The following is a 17,368-nucleotide window of genomic DNA, read 5'->3' on the forward strand; positions in this document are numbered from 1 at the left end:
GTTCGATCCTGGCTGGCCGTCGAGGGTCCCACATGGCACAGCAGACCTCTCCTGTCGCACCCACTGCTCCCCTCAGCAGTGTATTTCGTCAATCTGCCTGTTCTGTTTCCCATTCTGTCTCTGAATTCTCTCACCTCCCACTCATCTGGCCTGTGCCCCGGTTCTTGTATAAATAAATAAATAAATCTTTTAAAAAAAATGTTTATAAAAAATTGGGATGTTTTCCTTCAGAACAGAGATGCCACATCATTTACTCTATCACTGTCTTAAGCTAGTAAATTTTTTGGGTTATCGTTAGGTTTAGATTTTACCTTACATTTTTTTGCTTTGGGAAAAAGTTCTTTTTGGCCACTGGTTGAAATGTCAGATTTCACCTTGCTTAGTTTCTGCCCTTTCAGTGGGTTCCTCATAGAATACATGTATGTGTGAGGACGTGGGTTAAAGGAATTGTAACAAAGGAAAAGTACAGAATACTGACAAGGGCACGGGCTAGAGACCTGCTTTGTTCTGAGACCACGACCATCAACATAAACTCTTTGGGCCATGGTTCCTACTTTATGAAATGAGATACCTGGCCTAAAAGACTTGGCTTTTCTTCCTTCTTTCAAATTTCAGTTCAGACAACCAAACCTAGAACTTTTTTTTTTCTTTCATTGGCTCAAAGAATTTGTTTTGGCTTTGATGCAAATCAAAAAAGATAATGTTGGTATTGGTGACTTCATTTGGGGATAATCTTCTATACTAGTGTTTTATTATATAAATACTATTAATATTTATTATGTAAATATATATATTTATTACTATAACTTCTCTCAAGCCTTTAGTCATATTTTTCCTACTTACCCACCCTTACTGAATTTTAATACCACAAATATATACCTATATGTATTTTTTTGCATCCTTTTCCTTTCTGTATTAAAAAAAAAAAAAAAACTGTGTCTCATAGGAGCCTATTTTTGCCTCCACTGAGAATGCTTGCTTTGTGTTAGGTCAAGGTCAGGAGGGTGGGTCCTGTGACAGTTTGATCCCAACATTTCTAAAGATCTAGAAACGGGCCTCCCCGGTGGCGCAGCGGTTGAGCGCTGGGTTGCGAAGCTGCCCGCGGCCTCTGCGGCACTGGTTCGATCCCCGGCTGCTCCCCGGCCCCGGAGGAGGATCCCACATTGTGCGCAGACCTCTCCTGCCACCCGCTGCTCCCCTCAGCAGTGTACTTCGGTCCTTCTGCCTGCTCTGCTCCCCACTCTGGCTCTGGTGAATTCTCTCACCCTCCCGCACTTCTGACTGTACCCAGTGCATGTATAAACAAAAAAACAAACAAACAAATATAATAAATAAAAACATGCCTCTATAAAAAAAAAATAAAGATCTAGAAACATTTTAATCCTACTGTTAGGGAGAAAGGACCCACAGTCAGGCACCCCATTTTGTATCGGGGTTGCTCTACAACACTACTGTCATATATTTTTAACCAGAAGTAACTTTAATTTTAAATTTCAATGTTTTTTAATCCTTACTTGAACTTTCATTAAACTGGGTTTTTGTTTTTTTTTATTATCTCATACTGTTTGTAAACTGGATCTTTTGTACTTAATGATAGTTTAAGATATTTACTTATGCATATAAGAACTGGGTACAGGTCAGAGGTGGGGGGGTGGGTGGGAGATGGTGAGAGAACTCACCAGAGATAGACTGGGGAACAGAATGGGCAGATCGACTGAAATACACTGTGGAGGGGAGCAGCGGGCAAGTCAGGAGAGGTCTGCTGTGCCATGTGGGCAGCTCCCTGGCCAGATATCGAACTCGCGCCGCAGTGGCTATGGATAGCTTCATAGGTTGCGTCTTAACCCCTTGCGCCACCAGGGAGGTCCTCACAGTGCTTTATTATTATTGCCTTGTACCAAAGTTTGGTATTGACATTATATAAGTTTGGGTAGTTATACCCTAGACTGTGGGGTAATAGGAAGTCTTAATTAGAAGGGTCTTGTTATCATTAAATAGGTAAAACAGGTTAACTACTGAGATCTGCTTAGTAACTCTTGATTTATGGTCATTTTTCCAGAGATCTTGCAGCTGCTATAGATCGAATGGACAAGTACAAATTTGATACAATGATTTATGTGGTAAGTAATCAGGAACAAAAGGTTATGATCCTTGTCTCATGGAAACTGCAAAGACAGAAGTTGATACTGTTATAGGACAGGGAGAGGGGCAGCCCAAGCCCCGCAAGCCTGCCTATTCTAAATGGGTTCTGCCATCCGCCGCATCAACACAAAACATATGAGACTTTAATGGGAAGGAACTTTAATAAAACTAGGAAACAATACAGGTAAGGCAAAGAGTCTAGTTTCTAAATGAAGCACCCAAAGTTACCCATCCCCTCGTGGGTAAAACTCCATCCATATGGGATCGGCCCAGAGCAAGGCCCCAAAGCCTGCCACAAGTCTAAAGCATCTTCCAGTGGGGACCCACAGAAAAGAAACAACCAGACAAGCCCAGAAGGAAAAGAGCAAAATCAACATCAAGATAAAAGCTGCCATTGTCACCTCCCCACGGGTCTCACCCACATCTGTGTCACCCAGTCCACGACCAAAAGACAAGCACAGTTTTTTCACATGTCTCTAGGCTCCATGCGCCTCCTCCAGGTCTCCTGGCTCCATCCTGCTTCTCTCCTCAGTCTCTTCTGCCACTTCTCCTCTTCCTGCTCAGCTCCACCCTCCCTTGGGTGGGGCAGGGAACCTAGAACTTCCTCCTTTCTTGGGGACCACCCTGTTACAATACCATGTTGGAAAACTGGAAAAATAATTCTGTCAAACTATATAGAGAATTCCATGTTAAGAGTTTTTTATTAAGCTATATTTGACATATAACAGTAATTATAGGTATGCAATATAAAAATGGAATATATATGTATGTACTATAGATGGTTACTACGATAATTACATCTATCACATAGTTACATACTCTACTTAGAAATTTATCATTTTTTTGGTGGTGGTAACTTCTAAGTTATACTGTCTTAGCAACTTAAATGTATATAAGGTGATAACCAATAAATATACTTAAAGAAAAAAATGAAAAAGTCCATATTCATAATAAAACATTTTACCCAAATCAGGAAATTGATTGTGAAATTAACATGTACAGGTCACTTAATGTACTTTTTAAAAAATAACTTTTTATTTTAAACACATATGACTCACAATACATTTCAAAGTAATAGTTTCGATGTACCCTTCATCCAGCTTCCCCCAAAGATAAAAGCCTGCATAGCCATGGTACTTAGTCAATACCAAGACATTGGCAGAGACTTTATTTAAATTTTGCCAATTTTTATATGCACTTATGTGAGGGCATGGAGGTGTCTGTGTGTGGTTTTATGAAATTTTATCATGTGCCTAACTATCACCACATTCAGAATACATAACTGTTTCTTCACAAAAAAATCTTCCTTAGGACAGCTACTTAGTCTCATCTCCCGCCTGCTCCCAATCCTCAACCTTGGTAACAACTACTGTTGTGTTCTACATCGGTAGGAATTTGTTCTTTGAAAATGTTATATAAATGGAAACTTTTCACTCAGTATAATGAATGTCCTTGAATTCCACCCAAGCTGTTGTATTTATCTGTAGTTTGTTCCTTTTATGCTGAGCAGTATTCTATTGTCTTCTCTTTCCTTCCTATTTATAACCTCCCTTTCCCTTAAGGAAAAAGAAGTTGTCATTATCTTTTTAGCTTGACTGTGGCCTTCTTGGAGATAAAAGGAGAAAGAGCTGAGAGAGAAAGAATGTAAATAGACTAAGAGGATTAAAAGTCCATATTTCTTCCTGACTTAGTGCAGTGCTGAGCTCTTCCTTCTTTTATGGCACTCAGCTTAAATATTCTTTTTGTGTGTTTACTTAAAACAAATCAATCAACAATGACTTTATCAAAACTACAATATGTTCATTTGATGCATGTCCAATCTATTTTTATAGTTATTTTAAATACGTTTTCTTTTAAAGACAGATAAAGGGCAAAAAAAGCACTTCCAGCAAGTCTTCCAAACACTGAAGATCATGGGCTATGACTGGGCAGAAAGGTAATGTCTGCATGGTTCCTAACTGCCTGTTCAGAACCATTCATATTTCAAATCCCCTCTCCGATAGTTAAAGTTCAGACTATTCTCTGAAAAGGGTATTTTATGTACTTTGATCACCAGATGTGTTTTAGTTTTCAGTTAACTAAATGCCCACTCCATTTCAGGTGCCAGCATGTGCCCTTTGGAGTAGTGCAGGGAATGAAGACTCGAAGAGGAGATGTTACTTTTCTGGAAGATGTTTTAAATGAGATTCGATTAAGGATGCTACAGAACATGGCTTCTGTTAAGAGTGAATTCCATTTTTTGTTACTATCACAATTTATGTACCACTTTTATGTTTTGCTGGACTTCTGTCCCTCCAATGAACTTTTACTAACCTTGACAACAATAGCTTATGCTAATTAGAGGTGCCAGAACTCTTAGATGTTTTTCATTTCAGAAATCCAATTTTAGTAACCCTTCAGCACCATCATTCCATTGTTGGAGTGGTAGTGCAGAGTTCCTGAGTTACATAATGAATTACAAGTCAAAAGACCTATGGCTTTGTTGAAACTTCACCTTGAGAAAAATCACCTGTATCTAACGGGAATATTTGCAAGAAATATAAATTTGTGTTCCTTCTCTTTAATGTAAGCAGGGGAAATAAAATTATTTAAATTCCCCCAAATTAGGAAAGTAAGTTAGTTTACTGTACCTGCTTGTTGTTATATTCACTTTTGAAAAATGTTATCTCCATTCAGTCCCTGATTCTATAGTTTCCCGCAGGTTAAAACAGCTGCCTTTGTCTGTTTCAGCAACCAAAGAACTGGAGAACCCACAGGAGACAGCAGAGAAGGTTGGACTTGCAGCGCTTATTATTCAGGTCTGTTAAGACTTCTTCCTATGAGATCCTTTTGTATGGTACTAGAATAAATCCCGGTACTGAAGATATTCTCTGTCATTTTAGGACTTTAAAGGTTTACTCTTATCTGACTATCAGTTCAGCTGGGATCGTGTTTTCCAGAGTCGTGGAGACACAGGCGTCTTCCTACAATACACACATGCCCGCCTTCACAGGTGAGAAGGGGCTGTCCAGGAACTCAGACCACCCTGGCCTCTGGTGTGACCAAAGTCTCTGTTTTCTGGGTTTCTCCAGTATCTCGTATTTAAAGCTAATTAAAATGTAGTGGAACTCTTGTTACATTTGGCTCTTAGAGTTTTTTAAAGTATTTATTGAGTGCCTATTTAATGCTTTTATATATTTATATATATATATATATATATATATATATATAAACTTTATTTAGTCTTCAGAATAACCCTGCTAAAGAATATATTCCATTTTCAGATAAAGAAACAGCGCTAGGGAAAATTGAGACATCTGGTCAAACAACATTACATCAAGACTGTATTTTGAGATGGTGTTCATCACTTGTGACTCTGTGCCCTTGGACAACTAACTTCTTGTTTAATCCTTTGTTTTTAAACTTTTGATAACAGTTTGGAAGAGACTTTTGGATGTGGTTACCTTAATGACTTCAATACTGCTTGTTTACAAGAGCCACAGTCTGTTTCAATTCTCCAGCATCTTCTCAGGTATGAAAGTTTTCTAGTGTTAGCATGGCTGCTCCTGCTTCAGAAAATAACTCTCTCCTGACCACTGCCAGTGTGAATAGGCCAGTGTCTGGCTCCGGCCCCCCTCCTGTACACAGGACTTTACTGAAGGATGACCAAAGAGTGAATGACTGTCCTTGAAAGGCAGACAAAGGACATGCAGGAGGTCATTCCTTGGGTTTTAAAAATATTATCACTGCTTAATATTAAATGCCTAACATCCTCAAAATTATGAATAAAAATGGAAAGCCTGGTAAAAGCGTAGCATTTTATTTTTTATTTTAAAGATTTATTTATTCATGCATACAAGAACCAGGGTACAGGCCAGATGTGTGGGAGAGTGAGAGGATTCACCAGAGAGAGAGCAGGGAACAGAACAGGCAGAAGGACCGAAATACACTGCTGAGGGGAGCAGTGAGTGAGACAGGAGAGGTCTGCTGCGCCATGTGGGATTCTCGCCAGTGGCCTGGATCGAACCCATACTGCAGAGGCTGTGGACAGCTTCACAGCACTGCGCTCAACCGCCTGCACCTCCAGGGGAGGCCCAAAAGCATAGCATTTTAGATTTGAAAAGATACGTGTCTTTTTTGCTGTAAAAAGCAAAGAAAAAAACCTGCCTTTTGTGCTGCCTCCTGAGTAAGTCCTTCATTTCCTCTTGTTTTCAGTTCACAACTTCAAATACATATCTACCTGATGCCCCACACTGGGCAAGAGACCACATCTCTCCGCTCTCTCAAACATTCTTGGTATAGTCTTGTGACTGAAGAGATTAGTCTCTGGAAGGATATTCATGGTTAACAAGAAGGCAGTTTTCCCTGATTGCCACACAATGGTCACTGGATCTTTTCTGGGATCAAAGGAGGAATCACTGTATTCACATTTAGCTAATTTGTGAGGAAAATTAAGACAATGTGCTTTTGTTAGCATTGAAGGTAGACTCAGTTTTTCAGATTACATTCCTAAACATGGCTAGAGGTTTTATATAATTTGTACATAAGTTTAACAGCCATGATTTGAGTCTTTGCTTTGAGCTATATATAAGGGATATTGAGATGATTGAGAAATTCCAGCCATCAAAGAATTGATAAGAAAAAGGTGTCTATATCTTCAAGTACTCAAGGCCTTTTTTCCTATCCATGCTACTTTTAATGACGTAACGTGAATCTTACATCCAAGATGTCTGCCTTACTATTTTAGCTCAGTAAAATAAGTGGAGTCTTCCCCTGGCAACTATCCCTGTCATTTTCTTTTAGGTTCGATGAGGTGCTTTATAGATCATCTCAGGACCTTCAACCCAGGCACATTGTCAGTTACCTTCTAACTCTAAGGTATCTTACCTTGCTATTTTAAGGTATGAATTGACATTTTTAGCCCTGCTCTAACAAAGGACCTTTCTTTCTTTTAAAGTTTTCCTATAAATAAGCCACTTGACCCAAAAAGTGATATGCTTTAAGTTACAAGAATTTTTGCTTCATCTTTCCAAACTAGCATTAATTCAGTGATATAAGAGGTGGTCACTACTGTCTAGTGAACAGGAACCAAAACCCTCATCATAGGTGGGTAAGTACAGCACATAAGAGTTATAATAGTGATGTAAGAGACAGTGTTAGGGCACTCAGCCCAGCCTTGAGAGATCAGAAAGGGCTTCTTAGAGAAAGGTGATAGATACTAATGAGGAGAAGCAAGGTGGCAGAGAAGGGGGAAAAAGCCAAAAGTTGAATGAGAACAAAGAAACTACAAGCATAGCTCTAGGAAGGATACGAAAGCATATACAGGCTGTTTTGCCATGTACTTAAAAGCATTTAGACTTCTTCTCAGGACAGTAGGATTCTCAAAAGGATCTTAAGCAGAAGCACAGAAAAATCGTCAGCAAGAGGGTAGAAAATGATTTGGGAGGCAAGTCAGTACGACTTCGATAAAATTTCGCGGTAGCTTTTTTAGAAGTTTTGGGTAGAATTTAAGTCGACTTTCATGTAGCAACAGCTGTATCTTCCCATCAAGCTATTTAAAAGAAAATTTTAAATTTTCTTTTAAATTTTTTATTCAATATTTACTAAAATTAGAGATCTATTGGGGTTTTCTTTTTTTTTTTTTTTTTGTTTTTTTTTTTTTGTTTTTTTGTTTTTTTGTTTTTTAATAGAGGCATGCTTTATTTGTTTGCTGGTTTTGTTTGTTTGTTTTGTTTATACATGCACTGGGTACAGTCAGAAGCGCGGGAGGGTGAGAGAATTCACCAGAGCCAGAGCGGGGAGCAGAGCAGGCAGAAGGACCGAAGTACACTGCTGAGGGGAGCAGCGGGCGGCAGGAGAGGTCTGCGCGCCATGTGGGACCCTCCTCCGGTGGCCGGGGAGCAGCCAGGGATCGAACCAGCGCCGCAGAGGCCGTGCGCAGTTTCGCAACCCAGCGCTCAACCGCTGCGCCACCGGGGAGGCCCTATTGGGGTTTTCTTAACTTCAACTTTTCTTCCCAAGATTGAAGAAAGATTCTTTTTCCTTTAAATTCTACTTAGCCATATAAAGGTGAAGAAGCCATAAAAGTCTTTTTAATATCACTTCATCATTAGAACCAGTATCCAAGGCATCATTTCTCTGGCACTCTGTTCTACTTGCTTCCACTCCTTAACAGAAAAGATGCTCTAAAGAAGAGTGGTTAGTGTGTTGTGCAGAACAGACAGGTAACTAGTTCCTACCCACCTCCTCACTACAGACACCATGCTAAAAGGTATAAAAATGTACCTTTTATCTTAATGCCCAAATGAGGAAAAACTAATAATTAGAAAGGCATCCCCCTATATTTACAAAACTAACAATGAACTCATAACCTTGAGAACAGTAGCTGAGCCAGGACCAAAACCTAAAGTTTGAATTTAGTTTGTTTTACTTGTTATAGAAAAGCAGTGAATTCTAGTCTCAACTTTCCAATTTTAGGATATGTCCTTTAATAGCTCTAGGCTTTGATTTAAGTTGAGGGAGTAAGATTAAATATTAAGTTTCTAAACTGGTAACTACTGCTGGCCCTAATCATAATTTTTCTCTTCCATTTGCAGTCATCTTGCAGCTGTGGCACACAAAACACTGCACATAAAGAACAGTCCCTCTGAAGTGGCAGGGGTATGTTTTATTAAATGTTCTCTGTATAAACTGTATCTGCACGTTGATAAAGTATATTTTATTGTACTTGTTTCGGTAACATGAGTATAGTGTGATCTGTTAATCAGTTCTGCTAGCCTCATCCAGCATTTCCATTCAGGTCTGCTGGCAACTACTACTTAGTCCTGTAAATGCTTCTAAAATAGCATCCTAATGTTCAATATAGCAAAATACTTTATAAACTCAGTAATTAGAATTGCACTAAACAATAAATGTTTAGATACTTTCCAACACAATACATTTTCCTATATCAAGTGTGAGTGATGGGTTCCCTTATCAGAAGCTATACTATAACACTGTCACTCCACAGCTCTTGAGTACTAGGAATTTCTTCTATTGTCTGAGCAAAACCCATGGGTACTTTGAGATATTGTTCCTATTTTAAATAAGAAGTTAAAAAATACTTTTAAGGTCATTCTTATTCACATATATAGCCAGCCTACTGGCGAACAGTTCATCATTCTTTGATTTATTTTGTAGGCCAGACTTCATCTTTTCAGAGCTGTCCGTTCTGTCCTAGCCAATGGAATGAAACTTCTTGGAATAACACCTGTATGTAGAATGTAATTTCTAATTAAAATGGCTTTTAAAATACTAGGTGAATTCTAGTTACCTATTCTTATGTGCATTGCTGTTTAGAATAGAATTTAAACTATTATTCTGTATCATAATCTCTACTAAGTGAATTTTCAAATTATTAAATATCCCTAAAAAGGAATCATCTGAGTTTCCCTCAGGGTCAGTAAGTACTTAAACAGACTTGTAAAACTATACTAAACCTTTTTAAAATTCATTGTGCTTTAACAGAGATAAAAGAGTAAACTTTAGATTAGATTTCTTAACAGTGTCATTCTCTCAGAAAGACTATTCTTAAAGCTATTATTTTCATCAAAAAAAATAAGGGGGAAAAACCTAAGTTTTCTTGTAATTATGGCTAGTTCTGAATAAATTTATTAAATAACGATCAGGATTATTTTTCCCAATAAGGTTGACGACTACTCCTAGGTGACAGATATTATGCTTATATTTTTGTAGATATATAAAAGTTACTCTCAATACGTGAATTCAGGATACATTTGAAGAGCAAGGAATTACACATACAGGTATCTCTATATTAGGATATTTTCATGGAAATTGGTTCATCAGTTAAGCTATATTTGAAATTTAATTTATTTCCTTCCTGTATCTGCACATTGTTAAGGTATATTTTATGGTACTTGTTTAGGTAACGTGAGTATAATGTGACCTGTTTGATCAGTTCTAGTAGCTTCATCCAGCATTTCCATTCAGGTTGGCTCTAATTTGTTCTGAATGTTGCTACTAGAACTCTTGTGAATACCAGTGACAGTCAATAAACATAAACCAAAGTTTCTCTAGTTGAACGAACATAGTTTTATATTGGCAAGTATGGTATACCTTCTTAGTCTGAGAAAAGATTCGTTTATACAGTCAGTCACACTTTTAATTAGCTTCCAGATTACTAACTTTCTATTGAAAGTATTAAATTTCCTTAGAACAAATCAGCCAGGGAATAAAAATGTACAGTTGGGACATGTAAAACATGTCCCATATCCCCCTCCTCTTCTTGGGACAAACGTTCCCAAATCTGTGGTAGCCTCTCAATTTTTGTATCTTGAGTGAAATGATAGAGACAGTGACGATTAGAGCCCCATCCTTCGGAAAGCATCTCTCTAAGAAAACTTTATTAATTCAGCCTATACTCTGCAACCTAGAGTCCAATGAGCATGAATGCAGTCAGTCCTCTTAGCCCCAGCTGGCCTGTTTGTATCTTGCCTTATGTTCATATATATAAAATACAGAAATTGATCAACTTTCATATAAATAAATTAAGTTTATTGCTGAATTTTCCCATGAACATGATAGAAACGTTTTTTAAAAAACACTGAAATTTTACAACTGGTTGAGTCCCACAGTTAAACATACTTCATTAAAAAAAAGTACAAAAGTGACATTAGAAAGTTTTGAAGATCTAACAGCAAAGGACTATGAATCCAGAGAATGGATGACACAAATACAGCACTTGAAGGGTTACTTGACCACCCAGAAATCACTGTCTGAGTTATGAAATAGATTCAGTTCGTAAGAACATTCAATTTGTTTCTGAGCCATGCTGCCTTTTCTTTGCCTCCCTTTTGTAAGAAAAGGACTAGGTCTTCACTGCCACTGAGACAAAATACTGTATGTGAATTGTTGAGCAAGGAGGGTTCAGCTTCTCTGGTACCTGAACAAGAGATCAGTTAGCACGGAAATGGCTTTGGCACTTTAAATCTTAACATTGTCCCAAACCGTGTTACTTGAATATCGTGGCGTCACATGATTTTTTTTTTTAAACGCCATATCTCCATACTTTGTATGTACATTTTTATATACAATAATAAAATTCCTTCATTCTCAAACAGGTCACATTAAATCTTTGTAGCAAGTCACTCAGTTTTCTTCTTACTGCTTATGCCACACAGTTAATTTGGTGTTTTTATTTAAGCTATCTTCTGGGATTGACTTAAGGCTCTAGTTTAATGCAAATAGATTAGTCTTAAGAACTTTAAGAATCTTCAAGACTGACATACACCAATGACTCTCTCTTTTGATGAAGCTGTTTCTCCTTGTTGGATGGATGTCGTGTCTTGTCTGGGTAATCCATAAAGATATATAGAAATACATACGAGAAGTGTACCCAAAGCAAAGTTGAGTGCTGAAAGGGAAAAAAAAGAAATCTGCATTGTGTCCTTAATTAAGACCAACATGTTAAAGATCAATTTGAAATTTTGAAAAATTTGAGTTGTGGAGTTAGATCGTCAATCACTGGCTATACACTTGCCAAGAATACAAATTTCCCTTTATACTGATTAAAAGAAAATACAGTGGAATGTGGCTTTTCCATTGTTGTAGAAACCTGTGAACATGTAGAGTAAAAACGTAGTCGAGCAAAACACAGGTGACTGAAGGTTAATAGAGACAGTGACGATTAGTGCATGCTTTACTAAGTAAAATTCCATTTTCTAAACTACCCTTGTCTTTTTTACCTTAATTCAAAAAATGAGGACACAGCTTAAAAATGGCAGGCAGAGAAATGACATCAAGCTGTAATTTTAGTTCACCTCTAACTAGGAAAGATTAGCTTTGCCTAATTAATTTCCTTGACCATCAGTAAGTACACTGAGCAAAAAGCACTTCATACTGTTCCCAAATATTCCTTAAGATCAGAGGCGTAAGGATTTGTTGAGCACAGGATGGATTCAAACTCCAATTAAAAGCTTACCCAAATCAGGTAAGAAAAGCATCTAAAGCACGGTAAGTAGTTAGCCTTTTTATATAATACTATGTGCCAGGGACTATTCTAAGAACTTCACCTCAAATAACCCTATCTCAGGTGATTTTATCATTCTCATTCCCCAGGTGAAGAAACAGACACAGGTTAAGTAACTTCCCCAAGGTTGCACAGGTAATAAACGGTACACACAACATTTGAACCATAAAATGATTTTCTTAAGATTTCTATAAGGTTGGTGTCCCTCTATTTGCATTTATAGTAAGAGTCAATTTTAAAATGACATGTAATATAGGTTAGGTCTTCTTTTTTTACTTATGTCAACTTTAATTCATGCATTACTAATGGTACAACTTATCAATAAGAAAATGATTATTATAGCATAAAAGCACCCTGAAATGTTAAGTCAACATCACTGTTTAAATAATATTACAAGGACTGGCAGAGCAGTGGTGACAGAATGTCAACTATAGTAACATTAACTTACCTTCATAGGGCCTCCCCGGTGGCACAGCGGTTGAGCGCTGGGTTGCGAAGCTGCCTGCAGCCTCTGCAGCGCCGGTTCGATTCCCAGCTGCTCCCCGGCCACCAGAGGAGGGTCCCACATGGCGCGCAGACCTCTCCTGCTGCCCGCTGCTCCCCTCAGCAGTGTACTTCGGTCCTGCTCTGGCTCTGGTGAATTCTCTCACCCTCCCGCGCTTCTGACTGTACCCAGTGCTTGTATAAATAAGAAAATTTAGATTTGGATTGTAGTTTCATAACCAACTCACACCCCATGTCCAAAACAGGAAGGTATAAACTATAAGGAGTAAATGAAAGCTCTTCTGCCCTTTCCTCAAAACAAAGTCTATATAGTTTACACTGCTGAAAGTAATCATTTTCTAAAATCCTGTACTTATTACCTTGTGTTCTAATCACACTATATTCACCTTGACCTTGTTTCTAATACCTAGGGAAGAGAGAGGCCTGGCTGCAGAAGCACTGTCTCTAAAGGGCAAAATTGCTAAATAGACACTTCTCCAAAGACAACATAAAGATAGCCAACAGACACATAAAAAACTCATCATCATGGAAATGTATATCAGAACCACACTTCTCACACCTATAACAGTAGTACACATCAAAAAGACCAAAAACAAGTGTTGGCAAGGTTGTGGAGAAAAAGGAAACCACCTACTGGTGGGAATGTAGACTGCTCCAACCCCTATGGAATACAGTATGGAAGTTTCTCAAAATACTAAAAATAGATCTACCATATGACCCAGCAGTTCCACTCCTAGGTATCTACCAAAGAATGCAGAAACACTTATTTGAAGGGATGTAAGTATACACACACATACCTGTATTCGCTTCACACTGTTTATAATAGTTTAGCTATAGAAACAGCGTAAGTGCTGTTTAGAAAACGTGGACTCTAAAAAAGTGGTGTATACATACACAACGGAATACTCATCTATTAAAAAAAATGAACTCTTGCCACATGCAACAGCATGGGTGGAACTTGAGGGAATTATGCTAAGTGAAATAATTCAGAAGGGGATAGATGATTACAATCATGTGGAATATAAAGAAAAACAGGAACAGAACAACACCAAAATAACCCCTAGAACTCTGACTATAGAAGTGGGAAAGATATGGGAACAGCAGATTATGGTGGAGAATTAATGATACTTTGATGGTAGATGATGGTAATATACACCTGAAGAAGCATGACCCTGTACCCCTACATCAGATACAGTGTTGTAAACTAATGTCTCAATAAAAACAATCTTTTAAAATATCTCCAGCAACTAAGTAGCCCCCTCACTTTTCATATAACCATTACCCCTTAGCTTAAGCCTAAGCCCATTTAAACCTAAATACTGCTGACCCACATTTCCACAAGAAATGGGGTATAGTCAGAGGCATGGGAGGGTGAGAGAATTCACCAGAGACAGAGCGGGGAGCAGAACAGGCAGACGGACCAAAGACACTACTGAGGGGAGCAGCAGGCAAGGCAGGAGAGGTCTGCCGCGCCATGTGGGTTTCTCCCTGGCCAGTTGGGAATCGAACCTATGTTGCAGAGGTTGCAGACAGCCTCACAGTGCGGCGCTCAACCCACTGCACCACCAGGGAGGCCCCCATCTTTGGATTTCTAGGAATTTCCATCAACACTACAACCAACTGCTATATTTAATAAAAGATGAATTCAGAAGGTCATGTTAAAAACTTAATAAGACATACTTATCTGCAATCCAAACAGCATCACTGAAGCGATGGTAGAAAGGACAATGGCTGCTGCTGCAGAAAAACCTTTCATGATGTTGTCTGTGTACTTGACCACAACTGAAGTGTAGAGGCCTCCAACACTTGCAAAAACTTGATCCAGAAAGAAAGAAAATCGTAACACTCACATGAAACATTATGATGGTGAGGTAATTTTCATCCCCAAGAGATGTCATAGTAATTTACCCACAAAAATACTATTTTCCTTAGAAGCAGCCATCTGAGAGAGTTTATCCTAAAATTGCATAGTAGTTTCTACAAAACAACATCATTTTTCAGATGCCCAAAGGGCTACATGGTCTACTACTAAACTGTACACATTTATTGCTAACACATTAGATACTTCTGATTGTGAAGGCAAAATTGCTTTGGGATAGCTGTGCCACAGAAGTCAGTCAATAAAACCAAAATTACAATTCAAACTGATGTTCACAATATCAAAGGAACAATTTCAAAATGCTATAAAGGCTTAAAATGGACATCAACCTTAAAAAAAATAAATCTACCCAGAACTTTTAATTCCTGGATACTTACAGATGACAACCCAGACATAATACGTATAACCATAGAAAAATCCTTTTTCTTTAACTTCTTCTCCATCAGACAAGTAGACGCCAACTAATGTCACAACAATCCCTGATAGATACATCTGAATGTTTCTCACCCAAAGGGAAGTGTCTGAACTCTTTAAAACTTTTTCAAAATACACTCCTGGAAGAAAATTGGACATGCAAATATGAAATAGATAATTATTGGAAATTAATTTTAAGTACTCTAGAGAACATTTAAGTACATGCATATTATGTTGGTTGTCACACACTGCATAATGAATACACCAATTTGTATTATAAAGAACATAGAATTAAATAAAAAGGAACTTTCTAATCTACACTGACAGGAGACTTAAATTACTGTTAAGAACAGTTTGTGCCGGGCCTCACTGGTGGCGCAGCGGGTTGAGTGCAGCACTGCGGGTTGAGTGCAGTGCTGTGAAGCCGTGCACAGCCTCTGTAGCACGGGTTCCATTCCCAGCCAGCCATGGAGATTCCCACATGGCGCGGCAGACCTCTCCTGCCTTGCCTGCTGCTCCCCTCAGCAGTGTCTTCTATCTGTCTGTTCTGCTCCCCGCTCTGTCTCTGGTGAATTCTCTCACCCTCCCGTGCCTCTGTCCTGTACCCCAGTTCTTGTATAAATAAATAAATCTTTAAAAAAAAAAAAAAAAAGGTTCTGGGCCTCCCCGGTGGCGCAGCATTTAAGCGCTGGGTTGCAAAGTGGCCCACAGCCTCTGCAGCACTGGTTCGATCCCCGGCTGCCAGGCGAGGGTCCCGCATGGTGTGCAGACCTCTCCTGCCGCCCGCTGCTCCCCTCGACAGTGTATTTCATCAGTCCGCCTGTTCTGTTCCCTGCTCTGGTGAATTCTTTCACCCTCCCGTGCTTCTGACTGTACCCAGTGCTTGTATAAATAAAATTGTTTAAGAAAAAAAAAATTTTGCTTCATTAAAAAAAAGGTTTTGCCTTTTACTTAAGGCAGAACATAAATCACAGTAACATAAATAGCAGTAAGATAAATCACAAAAGTTGTTTTAATGCCAATAAAAACTTGCTTTGGCAAGTTACATCCCTGTAATAGATGATTAGTAATGAAAACGCCTAACTTTACAGAATAATCTATGTAACCACCACTTGGGATTTTTTTTTTTTTCTCACACAACTAAAAACGTAAATAGAATTTGCTGAGTTAAGTCATTTTTCTTTAACACTGGCTTCCACAAGCCACGTTCACAATTTTCAAAGGACTGTGAGCTCCCAAACTGATAGCAAGTTTTGTGTGTATGTGCATTTCTCTGGGCTTGAGAATCCATTTTTTCCCCAAATACTCCAAAGGAGCACAGGATTCCCCTAATAAAGTTACCACATTTCGCCTGAGGATAGGACTATAAATGCATACTTAAAATGAATGTATGGGTTAGCAAGGACATTAATTATATATTAATATAAATACTACTGTAATACCAATAACTAACAATTCTAATGAAAAACAAGACTATTTTCGGTGAACCTATGGGGAAAGACCCAGAAAATAAAAACAAACCTGGTTATTTCTATTTCACCTTATATTTTACTATTCAAAGCATAGAGGGAAACTGTTTATTGAGAGGCTGCACTAATAGAATGTTAGACATAAACATCTAATCATTCAAAAATTGTATTAAAAGTCAAATATATTCTTCTTCAGATAACTCAATTTGTTTCTAATTTGATGGTTCCTAACAAATTTTAGCATGATACTATCATTAAGTTTATTATTAAAATGGAATTGTCATCCTTACCAAATCTTTCTTAAGAGCAGTATTTCATCTCCACATCCTGCCTGTTTCTTAGCCAAAAACAGAATCCTAATTCTTGAAATAGTACAAATAAGATAAGTAATAAAGATATACAGCTATCACTAATACTCTTTTTACTAAGAAAAACTTTCAGTTTCTTCTCGTTGGAAGTACTTTTAGAATATATTTCATTTCTTATTGCTACATTTAACATTCACACTTTGTCTCTTAGGTCAGTGGAGGACCACTTCTCCCTACACAATTCCAGACTTCCATGTTTGTTTGACATTAGTGGTTTTGGTTCTTACCCCTTCTTTTTTTGGCTGTTAACTTTTATTTGTTAGGTTTCTAGGTACTCTCCACCCATCCCTTCACATCCCTACTCCATGGTTCCTAAACTGTTGAAGCAGGAGAAAGATTTGAGATTACCAGAGAAAAACAGACCAAGCCTATAACTAAACCCTTGAAGCAGCAGAATTTAGTCTGAGGATAGTGTCAGTTCCAGGAAAATGAAAAAGCATCTGAGTTTCTGATGGCTAATTTCTTCCAGTTTTTCAGAGGTCTGTTTGCATTACTTTTTGGATTCTTGGCTGGATAAAGGATGGTCAAGGATGACAGAGTATATTCTTAGATAACTCCAAGTGTGAATGACTGAGATCCAAACTCA

The 17,368-nt window shown here is 38.2% G+C and overlaps 2 protein-coding genes across 5 annotated transcripts in view; one reads left to right on the plus strand and one right to left on the minus strand.

Moving 5' to 3' along the window:
* The window catches only part of RARS2 (arginyl-tRNA synthetase 2, mitochondrial), a gene marked incomplete at its 5' end in the record, with an annotated part of 51,541 nt that extends 41,988 nt beyond the window's left edge, over positions 1 to 9,553 (plus strand). For 3 of the 4 annotated variants that reach the window (XM_084228533.1, XM_084228531.1, XM_084228530.1), the window contains 9 exons: positions 2,060 to 2,120; positions 4,002 to 4,078; positions 4,243 to 4,367; positions 4,873 to 4,940; positions 5,025 to 5,134; positions 5,558 to 5,653; positions 6,925 to 6,999; positions 8,718 to 8,781; positions 9,301 to 9,553. In XM_084228533.1, coding sequence (XP_084084659.1) covers positions 2,060 to 2,120; positions 4,002 to 4,078; positions 4,243 to 4,367; positions 4,873 to 4,940; positions 5,025 to 5,134; positions 5,558 to 5,653; positions 6,925 to 6,999; positions 8,718 to 8,781; positions 9,301 to 9,387 — 763 coding nt within the window. In that variant the 3' untranslated portion in view covers positions 9,388 to 9,553. Of the gene's footprint in view, positions 1 to 2,059; positions 2,125 to 4,001; positions 4,079 to 4,242; positions 4,368 to 4,872; positions 4,941 to 5,024; positions 5,135 to 5,557; positions 5,654 to 6,924; positions 7,000 to 8,717; positions 8,782 to 9,300 lie in introns of all 4 variants that reach the window. The other variant, XM_084228532.1, reaches the window with a different exon arrangement.
* A 1,840-nt stretch (positions 9,554 to 11,393) lies between these two features.
* The window catches only part of SLC35A1 (solute carrier family 35 member A1), a gene marked incomplete at its 3' end in the record, with an annotated part of 28,212 nt that continues 22,237 nt past the window's right edge, over positions 11,394 to 17,368 (minus strand). Inside the window, exons 5-7 of the mRNA XM_084258582.1 lie at positions 14,909 to 15,085; positions 14,333 to 14,467; positions 11,394 to 11,533 (exon numbers count right to left, since the gene is read on the minus strand). Coding sequence (XP_084114708.1) covers positions 11,394 to 11,533; positions 14,333 to 14,467; positions 14,909 to 15,085 — 452 coding nt within the window. The remainder of the gene's footprint in view (positions 11,534 to 14,332; positions 14,468 to 14,908; positions 15,086 to 17,368) is intronic.

The sequence above is a fragment of the Talpa europaea genome, assembly GCF_964194135.1.
Source record: "Talpa europaea genome assembly, chromosome: 2".
NCBI classification, from domain to species: Eukaryota; Metazoa; Chordata; class Mammalia; order Eulipotyphla; family Talpidae; genus Talpa; species Talpa europaea.